The 23,448-nt window shown below is 37.3% G+C and overlaps 1 protein-coding gene across 1 annotated transcript in view; it reads left to right on the forward strand.

Annotated features, from left to right (window-relative positions):
* The first annotated feature begins 216 nt into the window (after nucleotides 1-216).
* Nucleotides 217-23,448, forward strand: part of CHD1 (chromodomain helicase DNA binding protein 1) — a 53,173-nt gene continuing 29,941 nt past the window's right edge. Inside the window, exons 1-13 of the mRNA XM_030467076.1 lie at nucleotides 217-300; nucleotides 2,189-2,391; nucleotides 13,404-13,608; nucleotides 14,129-14,233; nucleotides 15,497-15,564; nucleotides 16,699-16,848; nucleotides 17,114-17,379; nucleotides 18,833-19,058; nucleotides 19,845-19,945; nucleotides 20,186-20,364; nucleotides 21,503-21,630; nucleotides 22,190-22,406; nucleotides 23,013-23,102. Coding sequence (XP_030322936.1) covers nucleotides 2,339-2,391; nucleotides 13,404-13,608; nucleotides 14,129-14,233; nucleotides 15,497-15,564; nucleotides 16,699-16,848; nucleotides 17,114-17,379; nucleotides 18,833-19,058; nucleotides 19,845-19,945; nucleotides 20,186-20,364; nucleotides 21,503-21,630; nucleotides 22,190-22,406; nucleotides 23,013-23,102 — 1,788 coding nt within the window. The 5' untranslated portion in view covers nucleotides 217-300; nucleotides 2,189-2,338. The remainder of the gene's footprint in view (nucleotides 301-2,188; nucleotides 2,392-13,403; nucleotides 13,609-14,128; nucleotides 14,234-15,496; nucleotides 15,565-16,698; nucleotides 16,849-17,113; nucleotides 17,380-18,832; nucleotides 19,059-19,844; nucleotides 19,946-20,185; nucleotides 20,365-21,502; nucleotides 21,631-22,189; nucleotides 22,407-23,012; nucleotides 23,103-23,448) is intronic.

Below are 23,448 nucleotides of genomic sequence, written 5' to 3' on the forward strand. Positions count from 1 at the left end.
GATGGCGGCGGTAGGGAGGACTTAAGAAGCGGTGGCGGGCAAGAGCGGTGCAGAGCCTATCCTGATTTTCCCTGCGTCCCTCCCTGTCCGGTTCGGAGCCTCATTGTTCGAGCCGGCGAGGGTGGCGGGCAACCCCACGTGCGGTTCTGCAAGGATCCGGCGGCCAGCGGGAGGAGCGGTGGCCCAGGCCCCGTCGCAGCCGCGGGAGCAGCCCCCGACCCAGGGCCGCTGTACGAACCTCCCCGTGGGGCGTAGCACAGTCCGGGGCGGACCTGGGAAGGCCGGGCCGGGCGTACGAAGGTAAGCAGAGGCACGCCGTGGTCCCTCTCCTTTTCGCCAGGTGTTGTGCACCTCCTGAACAGGGAAGGTCGAGGGGGTGCGGTGCGGGACGAGCCGTGTTGAAGAAATGGGGCGAGGTGCCCACCGTTCATCGGAGGGAGCCAGGTGCCCGGAGCAGGGCTGGGTTCTTGGGCCTTCTCGCTGTTTTCCGCGGAGGGAGGGAGCTGCAAGTGTCGAGGCCGGCGGCGGGATTGAGCCGCTCTTCGTCGCTCCAGCGGGGGGAGCCAGTGCCGAGAGCGGCCGGGGAGGCTGGAGGGCGGCCGTGGTTCTCCTCTGACCATGGGGGGCGCCGGGAGAGGCGAGAACGGAGGACACCGGCAGCCTTGGAGACGCTGCCAGGAAGCCTTGATTGGGAGCGGCGCCTGTGCAGGCCGCGCCGCCAGCGGAGGGCCCTTTCTGGAGGCGGGAGGCAGCTCTGGACCGGGCTTCCGTGGCAGCATCCTGGGGGCAGACGGAGGGAGGCCGCCGGAGCGCGGTGCGGGAGGGCAGGGCTCGGTGCAGGATAGCCGCGGAGCTTTAAGTGGCGGCAGAGAGCAAGTTTCGCCCCTGTTCAAGGTGTTCCCTGAGGTCGGGTTGTTGCCGAGCCCGGAGGTGAGGGTTAGTCCGGGCGGGAGGGCGGGCAGCCGGGAACCTGCAGGCGGTCGGCGCAGAGCCCGTGTAGCCTCTGTCGCGGGGTAGGTCCTCGACCTCCCTTCGTGACCCCGCCTGAGTTACAGATCTTCCTGTCACTTTCCCGCATCGCCTTTGTTTGGTGACCGGAGTGGCCCGGCTATTTGATACGGTGCCTGAGCGCAGGTAATTTCCTACTTTGAAACGAGGTTCCCAGCTCCGCTGAGCTCAGGGTTGCATGTTAGAGGAGAGCAGCTAGGGGCAGGCAACGAGGCAACCAGCAGGAATCACTTTCACGTCGGTAAACTGCGAGAGACGCAGCTATTTATTTGGTTATGAGATAGTTCGTATTTGCAGTCCATTTACCGTGAGCCTCAACTTTCTCTGTTTAGGGTACTGCAGTGATCTGATTTAAGGTGTTCTTATATGTGAAACTGATCATTCTGTTTGTGGGATCTTGCTGATTTGACTTAGTTGAGACCAGTGTTATAAAACAAGACAGGCTTTATCTTGCTGCCTCTACCCACAATTGGATGTAAGCATTATGTGTGTATTTGCAAACGATTCCGTTATGTTTTGTGCATGAAATGTATTTCACTAAGCAGACGTTAGCAGAACATGGTTTATATCCCTGTGTTCAGATAAGTAGTTTTTCTTTAAAATTTAGATTTACTTTGTTCTAAGTCAGTACTATGGCAAAAGTTAGCCATAATGTATAGTGTAGATAGGCAGTAAGTAAGCTGTTCTCACCCGGCAGTGCTAAAGAGACTGTGATTCCCATAGTATTTGCTGCTCTGCAGCTAGTGGTTCAGCAGAAATTGCAATCTCTATAGTAGCATCAGTGAAAAGTTTCATAAAGAAGCATAATGGTCTGTATGCTGGAACCTAATTGCAGTCAAGGAAAAGCTGGATCTCTCATCCATTTGTGTCTTTGAGTTGGTTGTTTCATTTCCTGTAAGTTTAACTATGAAAAAAGTCTTTTCTCCTGAGAAGGTTTTTTTTTTTTTTTCACAAATATCAGGAAAGATAGTTTTGGTGGTTTTTTTTTTTAACACAAGGAAATGGTGATAAAATGGTCAACCATGAACGGGTAACACACAAGAGCTATTTTTGTGGTTAAAAACATGACATAAAACAGAATGCCTTCTTCAGTGTCATTAAAAGACAGAACTATTTTTGATATATTTTCAATTGAAAAAATAATTTCAAATTGTGTCAACATTTTTCTTTACTATTTTAGGTATTTTTGGACTAATTGTGAATACACTCAGAGAACACTATAGCACACATCACCTGGAAAACGTACAGAGTACCAAGAAGTAGATTCTCCATACCCACTGTGTAACCTGAGGGGACTTTTGTTTACTTTCTAAACTTCTTAATATTTACAATGAATGGGCACAGTGATGAAGAAAGCTTAAGAAACAGTAGTGGAGAGTCAAGGTAAGCACTTGCTTATTTCAATTTTTCTTGCCTATGTGTTCTGTTATATTTTGTTTACTAAAACTAGTTTGTATTTGAACTTCGTGCCAAAGCTTACTGGTTAGCAAGCAGACCATAGTTAGGAGGACTGGACATGCTTTCTTACAGGTACATATTCTTCTTGTTACATTCATATCACTTGTAATGATCTTGTATGCACCTTAGGTAGGAAAGCTTATGTAGTCTTAAAACCATGTTAGCATCCATCAGAAGAGTCTTTTTTTAGTATTTTGAGGGCAAAGTATTTGTTTTCTGAATGAAAGTACAGTTTTTCAACTGTTTTCATTTAAAAAAAAAGAAAAGTCACTCTCTAATGCTAGTTTTCTAGCACATGCAGAGGGTTCACATGTTTAGAAGAGCCTGGTTACACATCCATGCAGTGTAACCATGAGTTTTTAGGAGTGGAATTAAGTTCCTATTCTAGAACAATGCTAAGTTCACAAGGTTTCTCCAGCTCTAGAAAGTTTAGGTTTCTAGAGCTGGAAGTATGATGAGTGCTGAAGGTTTAAGGAGTAAGAGCAAACTTGCAAACAAAAAATGGCTTTAGAGAGGTGGTTGTTCCTGTGCTGTTGGTTTACCCGTCCGTGTCTTTGCTTCTCTGTCTCATCACAGCCTGGTGAACCAGTTAGCTGACCCTGTCAGTCAGAGGGTCAAAGGAAAATCTTTGCACTTTTGTGGAAACTTCCATTTAGGTAGAGGGAGATCTAAATTATTTCCTGAAGTGAAGAAATGCAAGAGTGTAACTGCGAGCTGAACAGCTAGCATCTGCTGGCCATTATGCTTGCACCTATCACAGTGTGTGATGGAGTGGGAAGAATGGGGAGGGAGAAGTGTTTGGATGACTTTGAGTGCAAATAACAAGAAAATCTATGAACATATAACTAAAGAAAATTTAATAACTTTTGTGATTTTTTTTTTTTTTTAAGTCAACCTTCCTGTTATACAAAGGAATGTCCTAGAAAGAGAGTAAACTTTCCGTCTTGTGGATAATTAGTAAGCTGTAATGCATGCTTTTTGAAGATTTGTCCTTTCAATAAATCTGATACTGTTCCAGTTAGCAAACAAATTTGGAGTTTCTTCTAGTAACTGGACTATTTCTGGTTACCTAAAAAAATTAAAAAAGGAGGCCTTATCGGGTGAGAAGAGAAACAAAGTGGTATAAGCAAGGCTAGTGTTCTGGACTGTGAGAATGCCAACAAACATGAATTTACGAGGGACAAGATTCTGTGTGGTTTTTCTTACTACTTGAAAGAAGCCACCTTGCTTAAGATTTTATGGGAAGACTACTTTGTATGAAACTACAACTGCCCATCAATACCAGTATATTAAAGTTACTTAAAAGCTGTAGCAATATGTAAGACAGAACCAGCTAAACATTATAAAGCTCCCAGCAAAAAATGTTAGGAGGATGCATAGTACATACATTGACATGTGTCTGTGAAGTGAGACTATGTTCTTCATATTAAACATCCTACTAAGCACATCTTAAAAGTTTTTAAAACCCTATTGTCTAATTCACGGGCAGGTCTTGGAAAGGTTATTTACATATTTGGCAGGCATTATCAGGAAACTTTTTGTAAATGTAATGTGAAAGCTTTCCATTTTAAATGATGGGACTCCTTTCTATCCAGCCTAGTTCTATTATTAAAATAATTACAGTAAAAGGAGTATGACACTTAGGGAATATCTTTATATGACTTGTCTTTGTTGTTCAGTCTTTTTTTTTTTTCTTCATTGTAAGTTTCCAGAACTCCAGATTGTTTTCACTTCACAGGGAGTTGCCTTAGGAAGCTGCAACTATAGACAGATAGCTGACTGTACCTTGGGAAGTGTTGCTGCCTTCAAATCTGAAGGAGAAAAAAAAAAAAAAAGTGAATTCTACAAAATGGAAGTAAAGATCAGTAAAAAATTTGTGTTTAATAATCTTCTGGTAGTCCTGTTCCATTCAAAAGGCCAGAGAGGAGATTGGAACAACTGAGAAAAGCAATGGAGAATTGCTGCTAGGAATAAATTGCAAAGAAGTTCAGACTTAGAAGGAGTAGTAGAAAGTAAGAAGAGACCAAGGTAAATATAGTGATACTCAAAGCAGCAATATTGGTGATAACCACAACAAATTGTAATTTTACTTTACAAATTTGATACTTTACTAGTGCAGTAAAGCTATTCACTTGCCTTTGTCTGGTGTAAATTTCCACGCTGTCAATCTAGAGTGGCAGTCTTGATAACAATTAGATGTAGTCTGATGTAGAGGAGCCACCATAATTACTTCAGAAAGTTAAGAGAAGCAGTAGATCAGGGCTAGATTTACAGAAATACACAGGCCTCATGGATACTGCATTGTATTGTTTTACAGAAACACCATGACTTGCAAAAGTTATGGAAAGCCTGTAGTATTCTCAGCAGTAGGAGGACCGGAGAAGGGACTGATCATAAACCTTTGATTTTATGCACTGGTCAGCATTGTGGTAAGGAATTATAGTTGTACTTTACTCTCTGTGACTGGCTGTGAAGGTGAATTATTTCTGAAGCGTGCAAAAGAAAGGGCCAGTTTGCCATGCTCCTGCGTTCCTTTACAGCCTTGCATCTGTTTATCTGTCTGGTAGATGAGCAGAAAGCTTTCCACTGCTGCAGGTGTTGAGCCTTAAGTTTTGTTTTGCTACTGGCAGAAAGTGCATCTCTTGTATTTTCACAGTTGAATAACTGGCTGCACTGTTTGTACTTTCCTTGCCTTTCTCAGCAACCTCTGAAGCTATAAATCAGTACTAGAACCAAGCATGATGGAAACTGTAGGCTGGCATAAATTCTCTTACCTGATCTTGTTGCGTGATGCTTGATGTTCTGATTTCTGTGTAATAATTACAGTAGAGTGTACTTCTTGAGCTGCTTGTATACTTGAATCAGTACTCTGGAATATTTTTAAGTAGCTCAAGGAAAAATAGGTATTGTTCATCTGTGAGTGTAAACACCAAAATTTTGTATCAGTACTCTGAGAAGCTGTCTCTTAAGCAAAGCACCATTGTGTAGAGTTCTTGAAAGGATTCTGTTGCAAACTTGCATGTTATTAAATAGACTCTAGTTAAATAGTAGTTTGAAAGTTTAATAAGGAAAGAAGGGCAGTTATACCTGAATTGCAAGGCAAGTTCCAGGTAGCACTAGGACTGCGAAAGTGTTGACATCAGTGAACAATAGTGGTGAATAACAATATGGATTCCCATCTCTTTGCTCTTCCTATGTTTCCTGAAGAACAAGGAGGAGTTGAGCCAAACCTTTCTTCTCTGTGCTCAGTGCAATTCACATGGGAAGTAGATGGCTGGAATGTATTTGGCTCCATTTTTGCAGTAAGCAGATCGCAGCTGCTTAGATCAAAAGCATCATTGATTACACACTTGAAAGCTCATTAGAAAAGAAGATAGTAATTTCAGTGGGTTTAGTTCCCTTTGTGGATTTAGTAGTCTGTGGACCACGAAAGTTGCTTCAGTAAAGTTTGAGCACTTTGTCAGCAGGCTTCAATGTACTATAAAAGTTCATACTTCCCATAGGAGGTAAAAAAGATGAATTGAAAGCCATGCCATTTGGCTCTCTTTTAAGAAATCTAGGTTAGAGTTGAAACAAAGATTTCCCAAACATAGTTGCAGAATTACTCCTATGCACTGGCTTCTTTTTGGTAGAAGTTTAATGGATGATATTAATAAAGATGTGTGTGTACAACAGGAGAGAGTATAGACATAAAACGATACCAGGTTGCTCAAAACCCCATCCAGTCTAGCCTTTAATACTTCCAGGGATGAGGAATTCACTGGAACCTTCCTGGGTTCCAGCGTCTCAGCAACCTCGCATTGAAGAATTTCTTCCTAATGTCTAAGCTAAATCTATCCTCTTCCAGTTTAAAACTGCTGCCTCTTACCCTGTGACTACATGTCCTTAGCCATTCACAGCTTTCCTGTAGGACAACTTCAGGCACTGGAAGGCTGCTGTATGATCTTACCAGAGCCTTTTCTTCTCTGGGCTGAACACCCCCACATCTCTCAGCCAGTCCTTGTACATACTTATATATTGCTGCACAGGAATTGCCAGATCAACAGAAGCATCTGAATGCTAAGGGAAACTGTGATAGTTTGACATGCTGTGAAAAGCTAGTGGATAGAGCAGGCTCCTCACTCGCACTAAGCAGTTGTCTTATCTTTGGTTAGCAAGTTTCTATTTTATCAGGAATGATATATTACGCCGTGCGATAAGGTGTCCAGATCAAAGCTCGAAATGTATTTTTTCTTTTTGAAAGAGTTCAGATAAGGTATGTATCAAAACCCAGGTGGTTTTTGTCGAGAAACTAATGAAAAACTATAAATTCATGAGGCAGCTTCACTTCGGCTTTGAGACTCCTGCTGGTTTTATCCAGGTCCTAGTCATGGTCTAACCTAACTGGCTTATTCCACATATTTTGGATTCATTCCATTGTTCTGAGAGTTTCAAAATTGCAGCAGATGCAAACTTTTCACATTCCTCAAGACATTTTGTGATACAGGCTGTGTATACATGGTTCCTATGCAGATGTGTCCCCTCAAGTTTAATACCCCATAAAAGTTTAATCCCCCATTTAATACTCTTTTTCCTGGTGACCTGAAAAAGTAGCTTCTGGGAAAGACATCATTGTGTTGTCCCTGAAAAGAGTTGCATGTTGAAATGTGGTTGTATTGCAAAGAGTTGTTGTAGACCCCTGGACAACCACTGATACCTGATGCTTGTGGGGGATTCCAAGAAATTGTTTGCACTCCTAAGATACATGACTTGTGGCTCTCAAAGACTTTCAGTCTGGTTCACAGGGTCATGAAAGTTGGTAGATAATCAAGTATGGTTTTGATACCTTTGCTGTGGGGAAAGTTTATAGTAGTGCCAGCAGGAAGTAATCTGCAGGCTGGGAAATACAGTGCATCTCTTTTGAGTTGTTAGCTCATGTCAGAAAACACCATTCAATAACCGTAACTTTACAGTCTTCATTTTCTTTGCTTTTTATTGGGAGTGATAAATCATTCTTATGCATCTAAATAAAATTAAATTTATTTTAAAGAAAACTAAAAAATACTTAACCATAGCATTTGAGGAAAGAAACTTACTTGTGAGCATTTTAAGATACTGGCATTTAGTGTCTGTTACTTATGTGCATTTTAAAGGGGCTTTTAATGCTCTGATGCTTGCCTTCAAGTTTACTTGAAAATTAATTTTATTTTGAAAACAAAATACAAAACAAAAGCACAAATTGTCTTCCAAGAGTTAGCAAATACTGTATTTCTGTGTATGATATAGTGAAAACTTCTCTATTTTATAGCTTAACTTGCATTGCCATGTTGCTTCCATCTATACTTCCTATTCGAGGCTTGATTGTGTTTATAACAGCTCTTGACATTAGGATTTTTGGAAGCCCATTTATCAGTGAAGAAGGTAGGGAAAAAAAAAAAAAAGCAAATTAGACCGCAAAATAGAGCTGGATAGAAGAGGGCAGTACGAGAACAGAGCAAAGGGAAGACATAATGTGACATGGTGGACTAGGGTGGATTTTACAAACATAGGTGAACAGTTAACTGAGAAGGAAGTCTTGTACACTGCTTTTCTGATCATGTTTAAGATATGTATGACTTTTCTGCCAGAAGACTTGAACAAAGAAGGTAGTCTTCAGCTATGGATTTGTTCTGCCGAGAGACTATCTTGACTTATGTTCAGAAAAGGTGAGGGAAAGACAGGAAGGTCATGATTTATGCTAGCTTCCTGAATGGAAATTTTCTTGAATGAATATGCATGTGTAAATGCGTGTACCTTCTCTTAAATAATTCTGTCTTTACTCTTAGGGATAGTATCTGCCATAGTAGGATTTAATCTGAATCACGGTCATGTGGAAGAAGGTCATAGGTAATCGCATGAAAGGGATTAGATTTATGTTCATTTTTAATAGCCAAGGCTTGCCTCGTAGTCTGGGATAGATAGGAAGGAAGAGCTATCTCTAATATGTTGGGATTTTTATCCCTTAATACAGTGGTCTCAAGATTTTTGTTTGTACACTTATATAAATAAAAAAATATGTTTGAGCATACACCTCCAATATATCTGTAATAATGTATAACTGACATACATGTACTGCTGTGCTAATACTTAAATTGTAAAACATACATAAGAAACAGATTTTTTAAAGGCCGAGATAAAAATTAAATAATATTTGAAAATTACTTAATTTGTTATTGGCAAAAAACCTTTTTGCGCTCACTTTACAGAACTAATATGAGTATTCCTATTTATTAAAATCTTGGTTTAATACCTTGTGATACAGTGGTTTAAAGATGTACTTCTAAGTTCAGTTTATGTTGGTACTCGGTTTTAATGGCTTTCGGAGCTGAAAAAGTTACCTCACAAAGGTACGTTCATCAAAATGGAAGAAGTACATCACTGACTGTGCTTCCTAAATCATTATACTAAGGACTAATGTCAGCCAGTTCTTGCAAATTAATCAAAGTTGCAGGTTTTTTTCTTTTTAAAAAATGGGTTCAAAGGGCACCAAAACTTTTTGGAAAATTTTAAAACAGGTTATAAATGTCTGTCTCCCAATTTTTTAAGTGTACGGACATGATAGCTTTTACAGGTGACATGCATTGGCTTTGGCAATAAAATCATATAATAATTGACATTTTTTCCCAGCATCTTTTTTTCAGGATGCTCTCTCTGTAGCTTAACTTTCTTTTGAGAAACAGTTGCTTCAATAAAGTTGCATCATTAAAATGTGACCTTCACCTGGAAGGGATACTCCTAAGTGTGATTTTTTTTTTTTTTTTTTTTTGAAAGTATATACTACCTGTGACCACTATGTATGCTACACATACTACCTGTGACCACCTTTTTTTTTTTTTTTTTTTTAAATAAAAAGGTCAGCAGATTTGCAACATTGCTTTAAAGCAGTGAACCCCTCAGTACAAAAGATTTTTATGGTCATTCCTCATCTCCTTACAAAGTGTTCTAAAAATTCTACTATTTAATGGCCTTGTTTTTGTAATATTACCCGTATTGATGATATCCTTTTGTATGCTTCTTGCTCCAGATTCTTTGCTGCAATAGCTTGCCTGTGGTTTATGCAGTGGATGAATTTCATATGTGGTGCTCTCTCTCTCACCCTTTCCTGAATCTGTTTTTTATTCCAGTCAAAGCAGTTGGTTACACTTGCAGTTTTCTTCATAAGACTTCTTTTAAACTTTTTTTTTTTTTTTTTTTTTTAATGGAAGAAGTAGTTCAGTTTTGAGAACATATTTTTTCTGGTGCATCTTTTCCTCTGCTGGTTCACAAAAAAGAATTCTCATGTATTTTATCATTGAAACAATCTAGCAAGTACCCTAAGTTGGGTCATGTTATGGTTAAGCATCTGTACATCAATCCAGCAAACAGCAGACCTCCTACAATGCATAATTTTTTTCTAATCTTTGTTTCTTTAAGTCTTTAACAGTGTTTTCTTTGCATCTTTTGGCCATGTTTGCTAACAAAGGAATGTACTGTAGTTTGTCACTAGTGTTTTCTGTTCATTATTATAGCAATTTTTATACAGGCAAGAAGTAAATTGTCCAATGACATATGGCATTGTTGTCCCATGTGTTTAGGTGAAGGATCTCAACAGAGACTTCCAGGCTTTTCTAATGAAATTTTGTGAAATTGTATAGGATTGAGTATCACATGACTTGAAACACTGTTGGAAAAAAAAAAGTTTGTTTTTCTGGATGGTTAGCTTTCAGATGTCCTGGAGATTGGGTGGGGTGGCTTCATACTATCATTAGATGACATCTCAGGACACATATGGTTACGACAAGGTGAACTGTTAACAACAGTGCATGTAAACACGTTTCAAATAGTCTCTAACTTTTTTTTTCTTTTTAGTTCAACTTCTTGTCAGATGTGATTAAGTTGTCATTGTTTTTTCTACCTTGCAATGTGGCTGACAGAATTTGTACTAGGAGAGGTGTCAACTCTGCTGTTTTCTTATTGTTTGCTTGTGCTCACCATATTAGTGTTACCTTCAGTCTACCATTTCTTTGCAGTCCACAGGTATCTTTTAAAGTTACTTCTCTCATTTGTGAGGGTTTAGTTTCATTAAAATTAAGTAATAGAACCTATAAGTACACCACACCAGTCAGAGGCAGTATGTCACAGTGCATAGAAAGAGAATGGTTGTGCCACTGTCACCCCTCTGCATTATGGTGTATTTCATACCTCATTTGCAAACAGGAGCTTTAAGTTTCTGGGTTATAGTAATACCTTTGGAGAGGTTGTTCCTTCAAGTGCAAGTTGTGCTGAAGTTCAGGTTGAAACTTTGTGTGGAAGGACATGGTGAAGTAAATGTTCTTTGGTAGTCCTCAGAGCCAGTTACTAGTTCTGTGGCCAGTCAACAGGGAAGTTCTTCACAATTCATGTCTGTTTATCGTGCCTGTTTTTTGTATGTGTTGTAATTTCATAGAGACCTCTGGGAACATGTACTGCACGTGAGGAAGTAGACAGGCAGAAACTCGAGTGTAGTTTCATACATCTGTATTGATTTGAAATTATTTTGATTGATTTGAGAATTATTTTGAAAGAGGTTCTGCTCAACATACTCTAGCTTTGTGTGTTTGAACTCCTGTATTGCCTTTTGCTAGGTAATTTCAAACTCTTTTTAAGCATGTGTGAATATTGCCATAGGAGCTTAAGATCTGAAGCATTTTGGCATATCCTTGCTGTTTATCTAGTTTTAAAATTACTTGCTGTTACTGAGTTTGGCTTTTCCCATTTCCTTGTGCTGATGTAACACTGGGATAAGAAAACTTAGTAGGATGTTATTGATGTTATGACATCTAAATTTAATTTTAGCTGTTAATCTATAGTAGTGATCCTGTATTTTCCTTCATATATATATCATGAAGGCAACCCTAAATCAGTTGTGATAGATATTATAGTTTGTTCTTTCTTCTTTCTTGCAATTTATTTTCTTCATCTACCCATCCCTCTTCTACTTGCAGGTTTGTTTTGTAGCCTTGCTTTTTAGTAGTTTGTTTTTCTGATTTTAAAATTTGTTTTAAAAAATGTATTAATTCTTAGTAATGTGGTTGAATATTGACTTTAAGACCCGTACTTCAGTCAGATGGTACTGTCAGTTGGTTGGCAGTTGGGTTGTATTCGTCTGCTGTTGTCCAGATCAGGCCAATTTATTGTGAGAAGCAGGGTTTATGAAACAGTTTTTATTTTGCTGATCCTGCTCATGAACGTAGCAGGAACTCCCATGCTCCCACCTTTCTTGAGAGCTAGTTGGCAAGATAAGGAGTTGGTGTTTTGTCTGAATATTGCATATTGTATGATCCACATCTGTTGACAAGTTGGCATTATTTAACAGAGAACTTAAATGATGGCTAGCTGAGAAAGGTTTGTAGTTAGTTGGGTTTTTTGCATCTAACTCTAGCATTATCTACTAGACTGAGGTTTTGTCCTATCTTAATTTCTTTGTTTTGAAGTTACCACTTAATTCCAGTGTTGAAGAACATAAAACCCTTCAGCTGTGTATCTCACTGATGCAGTGTGAAAATTATTACAATTAAAATATCTTCTGAAGATCACCATGGAGTGCTGTTTATTTCTGGTAAATGGTTTAAGCTGGTCATATCCTGTAGCAGGTGCCCTGCTTTATTTGATAAGTGAGGTTAGAGTTCTGGGACAGTGCATTAAGTAAACCCCTCATGGCATAAATTGAAGGTTTGGGAGCAGCCTTGTTGCATTCCAGTTTTCCTTTTGGCATGTGCAGGGAAACCCAATAGCAGTGGGTTTCTTCAAATCTCTCCCTTCAGAACAAGCAAGTTTCACCATGGTCTATTTCTTTCTCTTTCTTTCGAATTCACAGATACAGAAGGCTAACTGAGGTGCAGCATACAGTACTCTGTTTATGGGTAGCTTCATTTCTTTAGTGATACAGTTTTTAGTAGCATAGAAAGAAAGAGAAACAATTTTGTGGCTTTGTCTCAGTATTTGCACTGTCCTTCACCCCATCTCCATCATACTGTCAGCCAGAGAAATTTTGCTTGTAGAGACCAGCTTTTGGTTTTATCTTTTTCAAATTTGCCATCATGATTACTCTACTTTCAAGCATTTACAGTTAATGTGCATGTAGTTTGAAATTATTTTTCTCTGTGCTGGTGTTTCTTCTAGTATCTTTGAAATATGGTAGTATTAACCTAATGAGGACCCTTAGTAATACTTTTAGTTGGCTACCTTGTGAAGTTGTTGTAGGAAACTGATGTTCCTACATTTTTTATTGGTACTAAAATATTTATATTTAAATATTGAGCCTATTAAGTATTCCAAATCTGATGTAAAATAACAAATATCATGCCATCAGTTACAAATCCAGGGTTGTCTGCATGGGGAAATTTACTGTTGTTATTTTAACAGAAAAACATCCTCTGCATAGTTTTGTTAGTTTTTTTCGAGAAGTACATGCTTGTAAATTTTTTAAGGTGTACTGCTGATCTGTAAAGATTGAAAGTTAACTATTGTATTTTAGCTAGATCTTTATGGAATTGACTTAACTGTTAATAGGGGGGGTTGTGTATGTATGTATATATGAGATTTGGAATTACACAAGTGTTTAAAGAGGGGTTAGAAAGCTTGTATAGGTAAGAAACATTTCTACCACTTCTATTTCTTTTGCTTGACTCCTCCATATTAATTCAAATGTTCTTGCTTTATCTTGCTTTTTTAGGCTTCACAAAGAATGAATAATTTAATCAGATGGTTAAACTCTGGAGTTCTCATCTCTTGTTTATTTTGAACTTTATTAATCTCAGTTTTATTAACTGCATCCATTTGTATGCTACCCTCTTGTCAATCTAACAGTTGGTTCATAGGTGAAGCTAAGGTGACTTTTTTCTTTTATTAGTCCTGTTACCCTGGCAGTTGTGTGATACCCTGCTAACTTATCATTGCAGCCGATCAGATGACGATTCTGGGTCAGTGTCAGGTTCTGGATCTGATTCAAGTTCTGGAAGCAGTAGTGATGGAAGCAGCAGCCAGTCAGGCAGCAGTGACTCTGACTCTGGTTCAGAGTCAGGCACTCAGTCAGAATCAGAGTCAGACACATCAAGAGAAAAGAAACAAATTCAAGCTAAATCAATAAAAGTTGATGGATCTGAGGTAAGCAAGACATATAAATTAACCTTGTCAGGGGGGAGGGGTGAATTTTTAAAAATACAATTCTGTGCAGTTAGTTTCAAGATCAGTTTTCATTTTAAAAAAATTTAGAAGTGGTAATGTTGTATTTTTATTAAGATTTTAACTCGGCTGATGCATATGCATAGGCTAAGTTTCTTGTGGGTAAGTACTGGAATTGATGCTTTAAAACTTCTCATGTTTTAAGTATTTTGACTTACCTGAATTTCATCACACATTAATTTACTGCTACATTCTTGTTCATGTATTTCAGTATTACTGCATGAAATAGGAACATATGAGCTAAGTTGCCTGAAAAGGTTTACTAGAGTCATTATCAAAATGTGCTTTACAAATGTGTTTTGTAGTGATTTTTTTAATATATATACATTAGTAAAATATAAGGTCAGTATTAATAGTGATGCTACTCATGAAAAGTAAGTATGTGATAAACTGGAGACTTTCAGTATGTTTAACTGACTCTTGCATCTCCATTCCTGTTCAGTTTTGGAAATCTAGTCCAAGTATACTTGCTGTGCAAAGATCAGCAGTGCTCAAGAAGCAACAGCAACAACAAAAGGCATCCTCATCCAACAGTGGTTCAGAAGAGGTGAATAACATGCCTGTCTCATGTTAGAATACAATTATGTAGAGCCAAGCTGTATTCTCTTAATTGTGTGTAAAAGTCTTACTCTCTTCTATAAAAGTAACATTCAAATAACTGACATTTTTATAAAGAAAAGTAAAAATTATCTCTAGTTATATGTTCTCAAGTGAGTTGTGCCAGAACTGGAGCAGCCTGCCTTATGAGCTCATTTTAGGTAGATACTCTTGTGATGTATAGACAGAATTTTCTTGCCCCACAAGCATTGTATTTGTGGCTTCTTCAGTTTTATAAAGTCACTTAAAAATGCTCAAAGATTTTTTTTCAAATTGTTGCTGTGTAGAGGTAGCTTGCTGTGGTTTTAAAAAATTCTGTATGGAGTTGAAAACTTATGTTTTTTCCAGTTTTTAACAGTTACTTAAAAAGAATTATTGTATTTTATGAATCAAACCTGTATTCTTTGTATTATAAAACCTAAATTGTAGGCTAGAGACATTGATTTTGTGCGGTAGGAACTTTTAAGGACATCAGTGAGTATGAAATTGAGTTTCTTTCTAAAGCAGTCTTTCTTCTTCACTACAAAATCTGTCCAGTGCAGTCACACTCTCGTTGGATTTCTAGTTTTGCCTGGTTTAGCAGCTCATCATTAAAACTTACACACAGAACTTAATAACTTATTATTAAAACATTAATTGACAGCTTTGTTGAGTGCTCCGTTCTGAGAGATGTTAAATCCTGAGTTAGTCTCAATGAGATTGGTTTTAGGAAAATCTAATTCTAAGAGGGTTCTTGCCTTCGATCATAGAGAAAGAACAGACATGCTGTTCTCAACATTTTATTAAACTGATATTAAAGGTGAAAGAGTATGAAAGTTAAAAAGGTTCCCGAGGGTAGGAGACTTTATTAGGATTTACTAGAACCAGGATCTTGATTAAATTGAAACATCTTAAGCTGTGACTGTTTTACATAGGGACACTGGTAATTTTTAAGGCAGGTTGGTTGGTTTGGCTTTTTTGAGATGTTCTGTGAAGGTGTGTATTCATAGATGGATAAGTACATACTATTCATAGTATTCATAATACATAGTATTCATAGATGGATAAGTACAAAAATAATAGTAGTCCTTATTTCACTCTACTTTGGGGGATGAAGTGTATAAAACATAAATAATACACCTTCACTTTTAAAGTGGGAATTAATTTATCTTTTTAGTGTTAGAAGTACTTAATTGTTTTTGTGATGATATTTTTTTTCCTTCTTAATCTGCAGGACTCATCAAGTAGTGAAGACTCTGCAGATGACTCACCAAGTGAAACCAAGAAGAAAAAACATAAAGAGTAAGACATTTTCATTAGTATTATGTATTTTTTTGTCACAGTGACATATGCTGATAGTTCATGCTTTATTTCTCCACCCTTGAAGGGCTGAAGTTCACATTTACATTTATCTTAATTTATCTTAAAAATTTCCAATTTTTAAGAATATTTTGGAATATTTAAAATAAACTCAAAGGAACATCTGTATTATTGCTTGCTGAGTAAAAGTTTCTGTTCAAAAACATTCGTGAATGGGGGTTTTTTTGTTGGTTTTTTTTTTAATACTTTGTGGCAGTTTATTTTTGAGCTGAAGACCCTCCCTAAAAATTCTTGTAGAAATGGAAAACTACTTAAGAAGACCGTCTCACAATAAATTTCTTAGAATACCTTAGTTAATGCCAAATTCTGTTATTCACAGTCTTTTGTTAGTTAATTATTTGATTGCCTATAATAACATATGCTGTTACGTGAGAGATACTTCAGTTTAGAAACCCATAACCAACTTCATACATCCACCACTTGAACTTTTGTTGTATGGCTCGTTTGGACATGTATGTTTGCTGTTGTTCCCAGACATCCAGATTGGAGTTTTTGCCGTACTTGGTACTTGATCAAGCCTTAGGGATAATGTTTTATATAGCTTTTTTGTATTTTTACAATTCATGCTTCATTCCTTGTGTGGACCACGGGGACAATAGGAATTTGACAATATGGGACTATCCAGAATATGACAGGGCTTTAGGGATTTGACCATGTGTAGATTCTGATTAATATGCATCTTTGTTGCATATGTTTAATGCATTTGGTTGTTAATGTCAGCTAAACTCATTCATTCATGCTGAAATATATATAAAAATCCAGATTTTTGTTTTATTTGTGATTTATTTTGATTTAGTTGTGATACCTACTACTTGATAACAGGAAATTTAGTCCAACTCTCTTTGAAGCCATTGGGCATTTGTTCTTATGTTATATTCGTTGATGAGTTTTCTGTCTTGTCAGCTGAAATTACTCTTGGAAGATTTTTATTTCTGTGAAGAATGTTGAAATAATAGCAGATACTGTGCGATAGCAGATACAAGTGTTTATGAAAACTTGACTTAAAAAAATACAAAAGACCTAACATAGGTTACTCTTGTCTTTCAATATTTACAGTGAAGACTGGCAAATGTCAGGATCAGGGTCAGTATCGGGAACTGGTTCTGATTCTGAATCAGAGGAAGATAGGGAGAAAAGCACTTGTGAAGAGAGTGAATCTGACTATGAGCCAAAAAACAAGGTCAGAAGCCGGAAACCTCCAAGTAGGTAAGAAATCATGCACTTGGATTCTCTGGTACTACTTCTAATGAGCATTTGAGTATTTACTGCTGTTATACATGCAAATTAAAATATTTTCTAAAGCTACGTAAGATATTAATACACTTTCTAGTAAGTATCTTTTCCTGTCTACTGTACTGAAAGGGGACTAACAGAGCATTCATAAAATCCATGTATTTGGAAAGCAATACAGAAGATCTATTGTTGCCTCTGTTGAAACATTACTAGTGTGTTATATCTTACTGTTTTCAAGAATTAACCAAAAAAGTGGGAAAAAGAGTGCAGGACTGAAACAGAGACAGCTTGATACTTCAGAGGATGAAGAGGAGGATGATGATTATGATAAGAGAGTATCTCGTCGCCTGGCAACAGTTAATGTTAGCTACAAAGAGGCTGAAGAAACCAAGACAGATTCTGATGATTTGCTGGAAGTTTGTGGAGAAGATGTTCCACAAACTGAAGAAGATGAATTTGAAACTATAGAGAAGTTCATGGATAGTCGAGTCGGCCGAAAAGGAGGTATTTTTCTTTTGTCAGTGTTTCTAGAACCTGGAGTGTGTTGTGGTGAAGCTTCAGCAGACTGTCTGGGATTTAGGTGCCATTACATTTCTGAATAACAATAACTTTAAAGTAACCAAAACCTCTTCTTTTTTTATCTTTCATATTGATAAGAATGTTCCTATTTGAAGTCCCCTCTAAGTGTTGTAGAGTAAAATGTAGAATTGTTTGCCTAAGTAGAAAATAAAAATTAAGTGGAAGATAGCTGCATATGGTATCATTACACCACTTTTTGTATAGTCTAGCAATATTTGATCAGTATAAATTTTGTATACAGGAGTGGAGGAAGTAGACTAGATAAGGGAGCTGACTAGTAACCTAAACCCTAAAATGCAGTCTTGTCAAGGCTGAACTACTGAGGTTTAGATATTGGTTATTCCTGTACAAATTGCATCCACACAGTGCAGTGTGTGGAATGACTACAAAATGCATCTGAGATTTCAATGGTGCACCTGCATGTAAACTCTTAAAGGTATTTTTTTTAAAGTTGTAGGTACGTCATACATCCATCAATAATAGGATGCAGTATGCATATGTTCTGCTTATGCGTTTAAGATTACATGTTAGAATTATAATTATAAAAACAAGCACACAAAAAAAAACCAACTCCAAACCTTGAGCCCTTTGCTCTTCAGAGCTACCTTTTCTGTTCCATTGGTTGTATTCTATTTACAAAGTTTCTGACTAGTCTCAGAACTTAAATTCTTCTCTCAACTTTCTTCTCCCAAGCTGTCCCATATTCTTCTTCAAAATACAGTGTTACAGAGCCTTTGGGACTAAGCTTGTTACATTCTTTCTGTCCAGATGATTTTGCCACTAGTGCTGTCTTTCACTGTTGTAGCTCTGTTGATTTTTCTGTCCCTTTCATCTTGTTTGGCTCGTTTCCTTATCTGGCGGTCCTTGAAAAATGGGCCTGTTTTCTGCTGCGTGTATGCTTCAGCAGTGATACGGTCTGTACTTAATTAAAAATTTTCCCAAGTAAGATAATGAAGGCAGAATAAATATTTTTTTGGAAGAAATAGATTTATAGTACTCCTAGAAGATGTTCACTGGTGTCTCAGGGCTGAGAAAGCACAATGTCAGATATCCCATGCGTGCTCAGGAGGTGAGTAATGTTACAGAGAAGATAATAAGCAGTGTTAGTGGAGTGTTCCTTGTTGATCACTTTAAAAACTAGAAATGCTAAGAAAATACAAGATCTTGTAGGTTAGGCACAGAAGTTTTGGTTCTTTTTTGACTTTCTGTGTTAACATATCTAAATCATAATTGGTCAAATTAGTGTAATGACATGAGAGATGTAGCTACTAGTCAAGTTTATGTTCTCTAAAAGTATCACTAATTGCTTTCTACAGTATATGTTTTTACTGGCTAACTTAGGCCACAGTTAAGGCTTATGGTGTGGTCTCTTTTTCAGCCACAGGTGCTGTGACCACAATCTATGCAGTTGAGGCAGATGGAGACCCAAATGCTGAGTTTGAAAAGTCAAAGGAGCCAGGAGAAGTACAGTATCTTATTAAATGGAAAGGTTGGTCACACATTCATAATACTTGGGAAACTGAGGAAACACTGAAGCAACAAAATGTTAAAGGAATGAAGAAACTGGACAACTATAAGAAAAAGGATCAGGAAACAAAACGATGGTGAGTATTTTTATGTAGACTTCCACTATACTTATCTTTGTAGCAATGTAGATACTATTTTGTGTTTCTGAGACCTGTTAAACCTTTTTGAGAGAGTAGTTTCAAATGTCTATGCTGCAGAAAGACAACATCTTCAAAAGCTGAAGCTTTCTTGACCTGTTCCTGCAGGATAATAATCTGAGCTTGGTTTTAGCGTGTGTGTATTACAAATGGAGTTTTAACAAGATGGGCAGTGTTTAAAAATAAAAACTTTGATCAGAGTTCTTCAGAGATCCTGCAAAATGTTAGAAATTTCAGGTTACTTTGAAGAATTCGGTTTTCTTGGCTCAAACATGATGTTCAAGCCTGAGAACAAAAACCTGAAGAAATCCATACATTTTAAAGGCATCTTTTTGGTGTTCAGTTTTACTATGTTTAATATAAGCATTGAATAATAGTGCAATTTTTATCAGCTTATGATAAAGATGCATTCTTACAGAATTAGCCACCCTGAATACTGCTCTACAAAAATACTTCGTAAAGTGCACTTATAACTGTTGAGAATAAATATTCTAAATTAGCTGCATGACTAGTACCATTCTCCATCAGTAGCATTCTCTATCAGTAATGATGGGCACATAGGCCAGATGCAAGAATTTTGTTTTAGGAATTTCTAAGTTGTCCCTTCATTGAATCTCTCTAAGCAACATACTATAGTGCTTCTAGCCAGACCTTTAGAGTTGCCAAATTTTCTTAGCTTTAGAACTAAACAGTGTAATAAGTGCAGTAAATTAATTCCCATTACAGGCTGAAAAATGCTTCTCCCGAAGATGTGGAATATTACAACTGCCAGCAGGAGCTTACAGATGATCTGCATAAACAGTATCAGATAGTGGAAAGAATAATTGGTATGTTACAAACTTGCAGATAGAAAACAGTGTTGACAAATCTGTGTGTTCCTTACTTACATGTTGCATTTTTAGTTGAGAAAGTTAACTGACTCTACAAAACAAAACTGTGTAAAGGGAAAAGCTGTCTTGCTGTCTGTGCTATGAAGCTAGCTTATGTTGTCTTAATTACCTAAAAATTAATGTTTTCAGGAGATACAGAATTATAATGCTTATCAGATCTCTGGTGTATTTCTGCAGCTCATTCAAATCAGAAGTCAGCAGCTGGTTATCCGGACTACTATTGCAAATGGCAAGGTCTACCTTATTCAGAATGTAGCTGGGAAGATGGTGCTCTCATTGCCAAAAAGTTTCAGACACGCATTGATGAGTACTTTAGCAGAAATCAATCCAAGACCACTCCCTTTAAGGACTGCAAGGTGATTATGTAATTTTGCAATGGTTTTATAATCAGTTGTACTGTGTCTGACTGGGATGGACTTTTCTTAATACCAGCTGTTGTGGCCCATGTTTTAGATTTGTGACATTAACACTGTTGATGAGACACTAGTGTTTTGGCTGTTATTGAACACTGCTTGTACAGCATCAGGGCCTTCTTTGTTTCTTGAGGTGCCCTCTGCCATGAGTAGGCTGGGAGTGGGCAAAGGATTGGAAGAAAACACAGGCAGTGCAGCTGACCCTAGCTCACTGAAGAGATATTCTACAGTATTTATTGTCATACTGAGCAGTAAAACTGAGTGGGTCGAGCATGGAGTTCAAAGATGGCTGTTGCTTGGAGGTTTGCTGATCATAGGTGTGCTGGTAATTTAATGTGTGAGTTGCTTTCTGTCATTTGTATGGGGTTTTTTGTTGTGGGTTTTTGTTTTGGTTGGTTGGGTTTTCTCCATCACCAAGTAAACTATTTTCAGCCATGAGTTTTTCTCACTTTCACCCTTCCATTTTTCTCCCCGTACTGCTGGATTGGAGAATCAGAAAGCAACTGGGTAGCAGCCCAGCCAGGTTCAAACCATGACATCAGATGTGGTAGTAAAATGTGAAAATCTTGTATGAATCCAGAGATAAGACACGTATTATGAAATACTTTTTGATGGTTGTTTAGAATAATAAGAATATATTATAAAATGCATTATCTATTAGTATTATATAATGTTTTTATTACAATTAATCTAATATATAAAGGTTTAATAACATGATATATTAAAAACTAATAGTATGTAATAATATATATTTCCCTTTATAAATGGAAAATATCACTCCAGCAAGTAGCTCTTTGTAGATACTGGTCCTTTGTATTCACTGGCATTCAAAGATGGGCTTGTTAAGTATTGTTCATTTGAAAAGTAAACTTTTGACTGAGTTATCCCATTGTAAAATTTACATAAGCAGACAAAACTAATTTCAACTTTAAAATTGCTTGGTGATTTATGACCTAGTTTTTATTGATGGATAAAGACTACACTTGGTGACCCAGTGTCACCTACTGCTTTTTTTTCTTTAAATTGACATTCTGGTGACTTCAGTCAGTAGTGGGACTGATGATCAATTTGGTTTTAACAGGTATTAAAACAGAGGCCAAGGTTTGTTGCGCTAAAGAAGCAACCATCTTACATTGGAGGGCATGAAGGTTTAGAGTTAAGAGATTATCAGTTAAATGGATTGAATTGGCTTGCTCACTCATGGTGCAAGTAAGTACAGTCTGAAATGAGTTTTTCTGTTTGTAGATTATAAGCATTTGTAAAACTTTCTTTGTCTGCATTTTTTGAAGCTGGAGGGTTTCATACAGTAATGTCAAAGTAGAGACCTGCGGAGAGCAGTTTTGATCTCGATAGGATCTGAACAGATAGGCCAGTCTCAAAAAAACAGCTGTGCTTGGTTGTGCTTTGCTTTGAATTTTCTATGGGGCTAAGTAATATTTTTTAAAAACAAACAGCCCTGAAACAGTAGAACCAGAAAAGCAGTCTCTTCTGACATGTCAACATTAGTTTTATCCTTTTAAAAATTAGACTCATGATGAATACTTGCAAGCTCTTTGTAAATTTCATTAATTTATTTCAAACATTGAGTGGAAAAGTGGTACTGGAAAATGTTTTAATGGAATAGGAATGGAAATATGCTCTTTCAGAATGTCTAGCTGCAAGATGTTGAACTTGTTTGGATAGATGTTATGCTCAAAAGATTATTTTCTTACCCAGTCCCTTCACCTCTCTGTATGCTGCCTAATTTTATTTTATTTTATTTTTTTAGAGGGAATAGCTGTATTCTTGCAGATGAAATGGGTCTGGGTAAAACAATACAAACAATTTCTTTTCTGAACTACCTGTTCCATGAACATCAATTGTACGGGCCTTTCTTGCTTGTCGTGCCACTTTCTACCTTGACATCTTGGCAAAGAGAGATTCAAACTTGGGCTCCTCAAATGAATGCTGTGGTTTACTTAGGTGATATAACTAGCAGAAATATGGTGAGTATTTCTCTTTATCATTGAACATCTTGTAGAGAAATAAAGACTCTTTTCATATTCCTTTCCTCTGCTAATCTTCAATATTTTGCTTAGGACTGAGCAAATACTTTCAGAAGAATAATGTGTCTTAAGATAAAACTGAAAGCTTAGGTAATTATCTGATATAAATGTGTGTGAAGGGTTTCCCCCTGCTTAATAGTGAACAGGATTAAGACTTTATTGCTGTATTTGAAATCCAATTGTCTTTGCTATATGATTATTTAGGTTGATTTACGAAAAATAAATACGCAACCAGGACAGTCATGATACTAATTTATTTCCTGAAATGCTGTTGTTTTCTTAATGTGTTTTCTGAATGTTAGTAATCTTAAGTGTTAAAGTAAAAAATGTTTTGTAAAAATGCTTGGAGGTTTATTCAGGTGTTCAAACAATGGTAGTGTTTGGAGTGCTTAGACAAGTTGGAGGTTCGCTCTTTTTTATGTTACTATATTGTGCTTCTTATTTATGATTATATTACTGTATGTAATTTACATCACTGTATAGTTGAATGCACATAGTCAGAAGCTTTTCTATTTAGCTTATGGGTTCACTTGATTATATTTGCAGATTAGAACTCATGAATGGATGCATCCACAGACTAAACGATTAAAATTTAACATACTTCTAACAACGTATGAAATCTTGCTGAAGGATAAGGTAATCACACCTCTTCAGGGAGCTAAAAATAATTTATCCAGTGTAGAGTCTTTAGACTTGCATGTATTTGGGTTGTCAGTCCTTAAATTTGTGGAGAGTGTTACAGCTTTTGCATGGCTTAAGTTTTAGGTGGCTTTTTTGAAGGGGGGCAGTTTTAAACATTTTTAGATTATCTGCATGTGTAGTAAGGCTTTCAGCCTTTCTCCATTTCCTTAGGCGGGTAATGCTTCTCTTTTTCCATTTTGCTTTGGGTTCTCATTACTGTAATAATATCCTCTCATCCTCAAGAGCTCAGCTTCTTTGCAGACCACCATCAAGGAACTGAAAAAGAACCCAGCCCCTAGCC

The sequence above is a fragment of the Calypte anna genome, chromosome Z (genome assembly GCF_003957555.1).
Source record: "Calypte anna isolate BGI_N300 chromosome Z, bCalAnn1_v1.p, whole genome shotgun sequence".
NCBI lineage: Eukaryota > Metazoa > Chordata > Aves > Apodiformes > Trochilidae > Calypte > Calypte anna.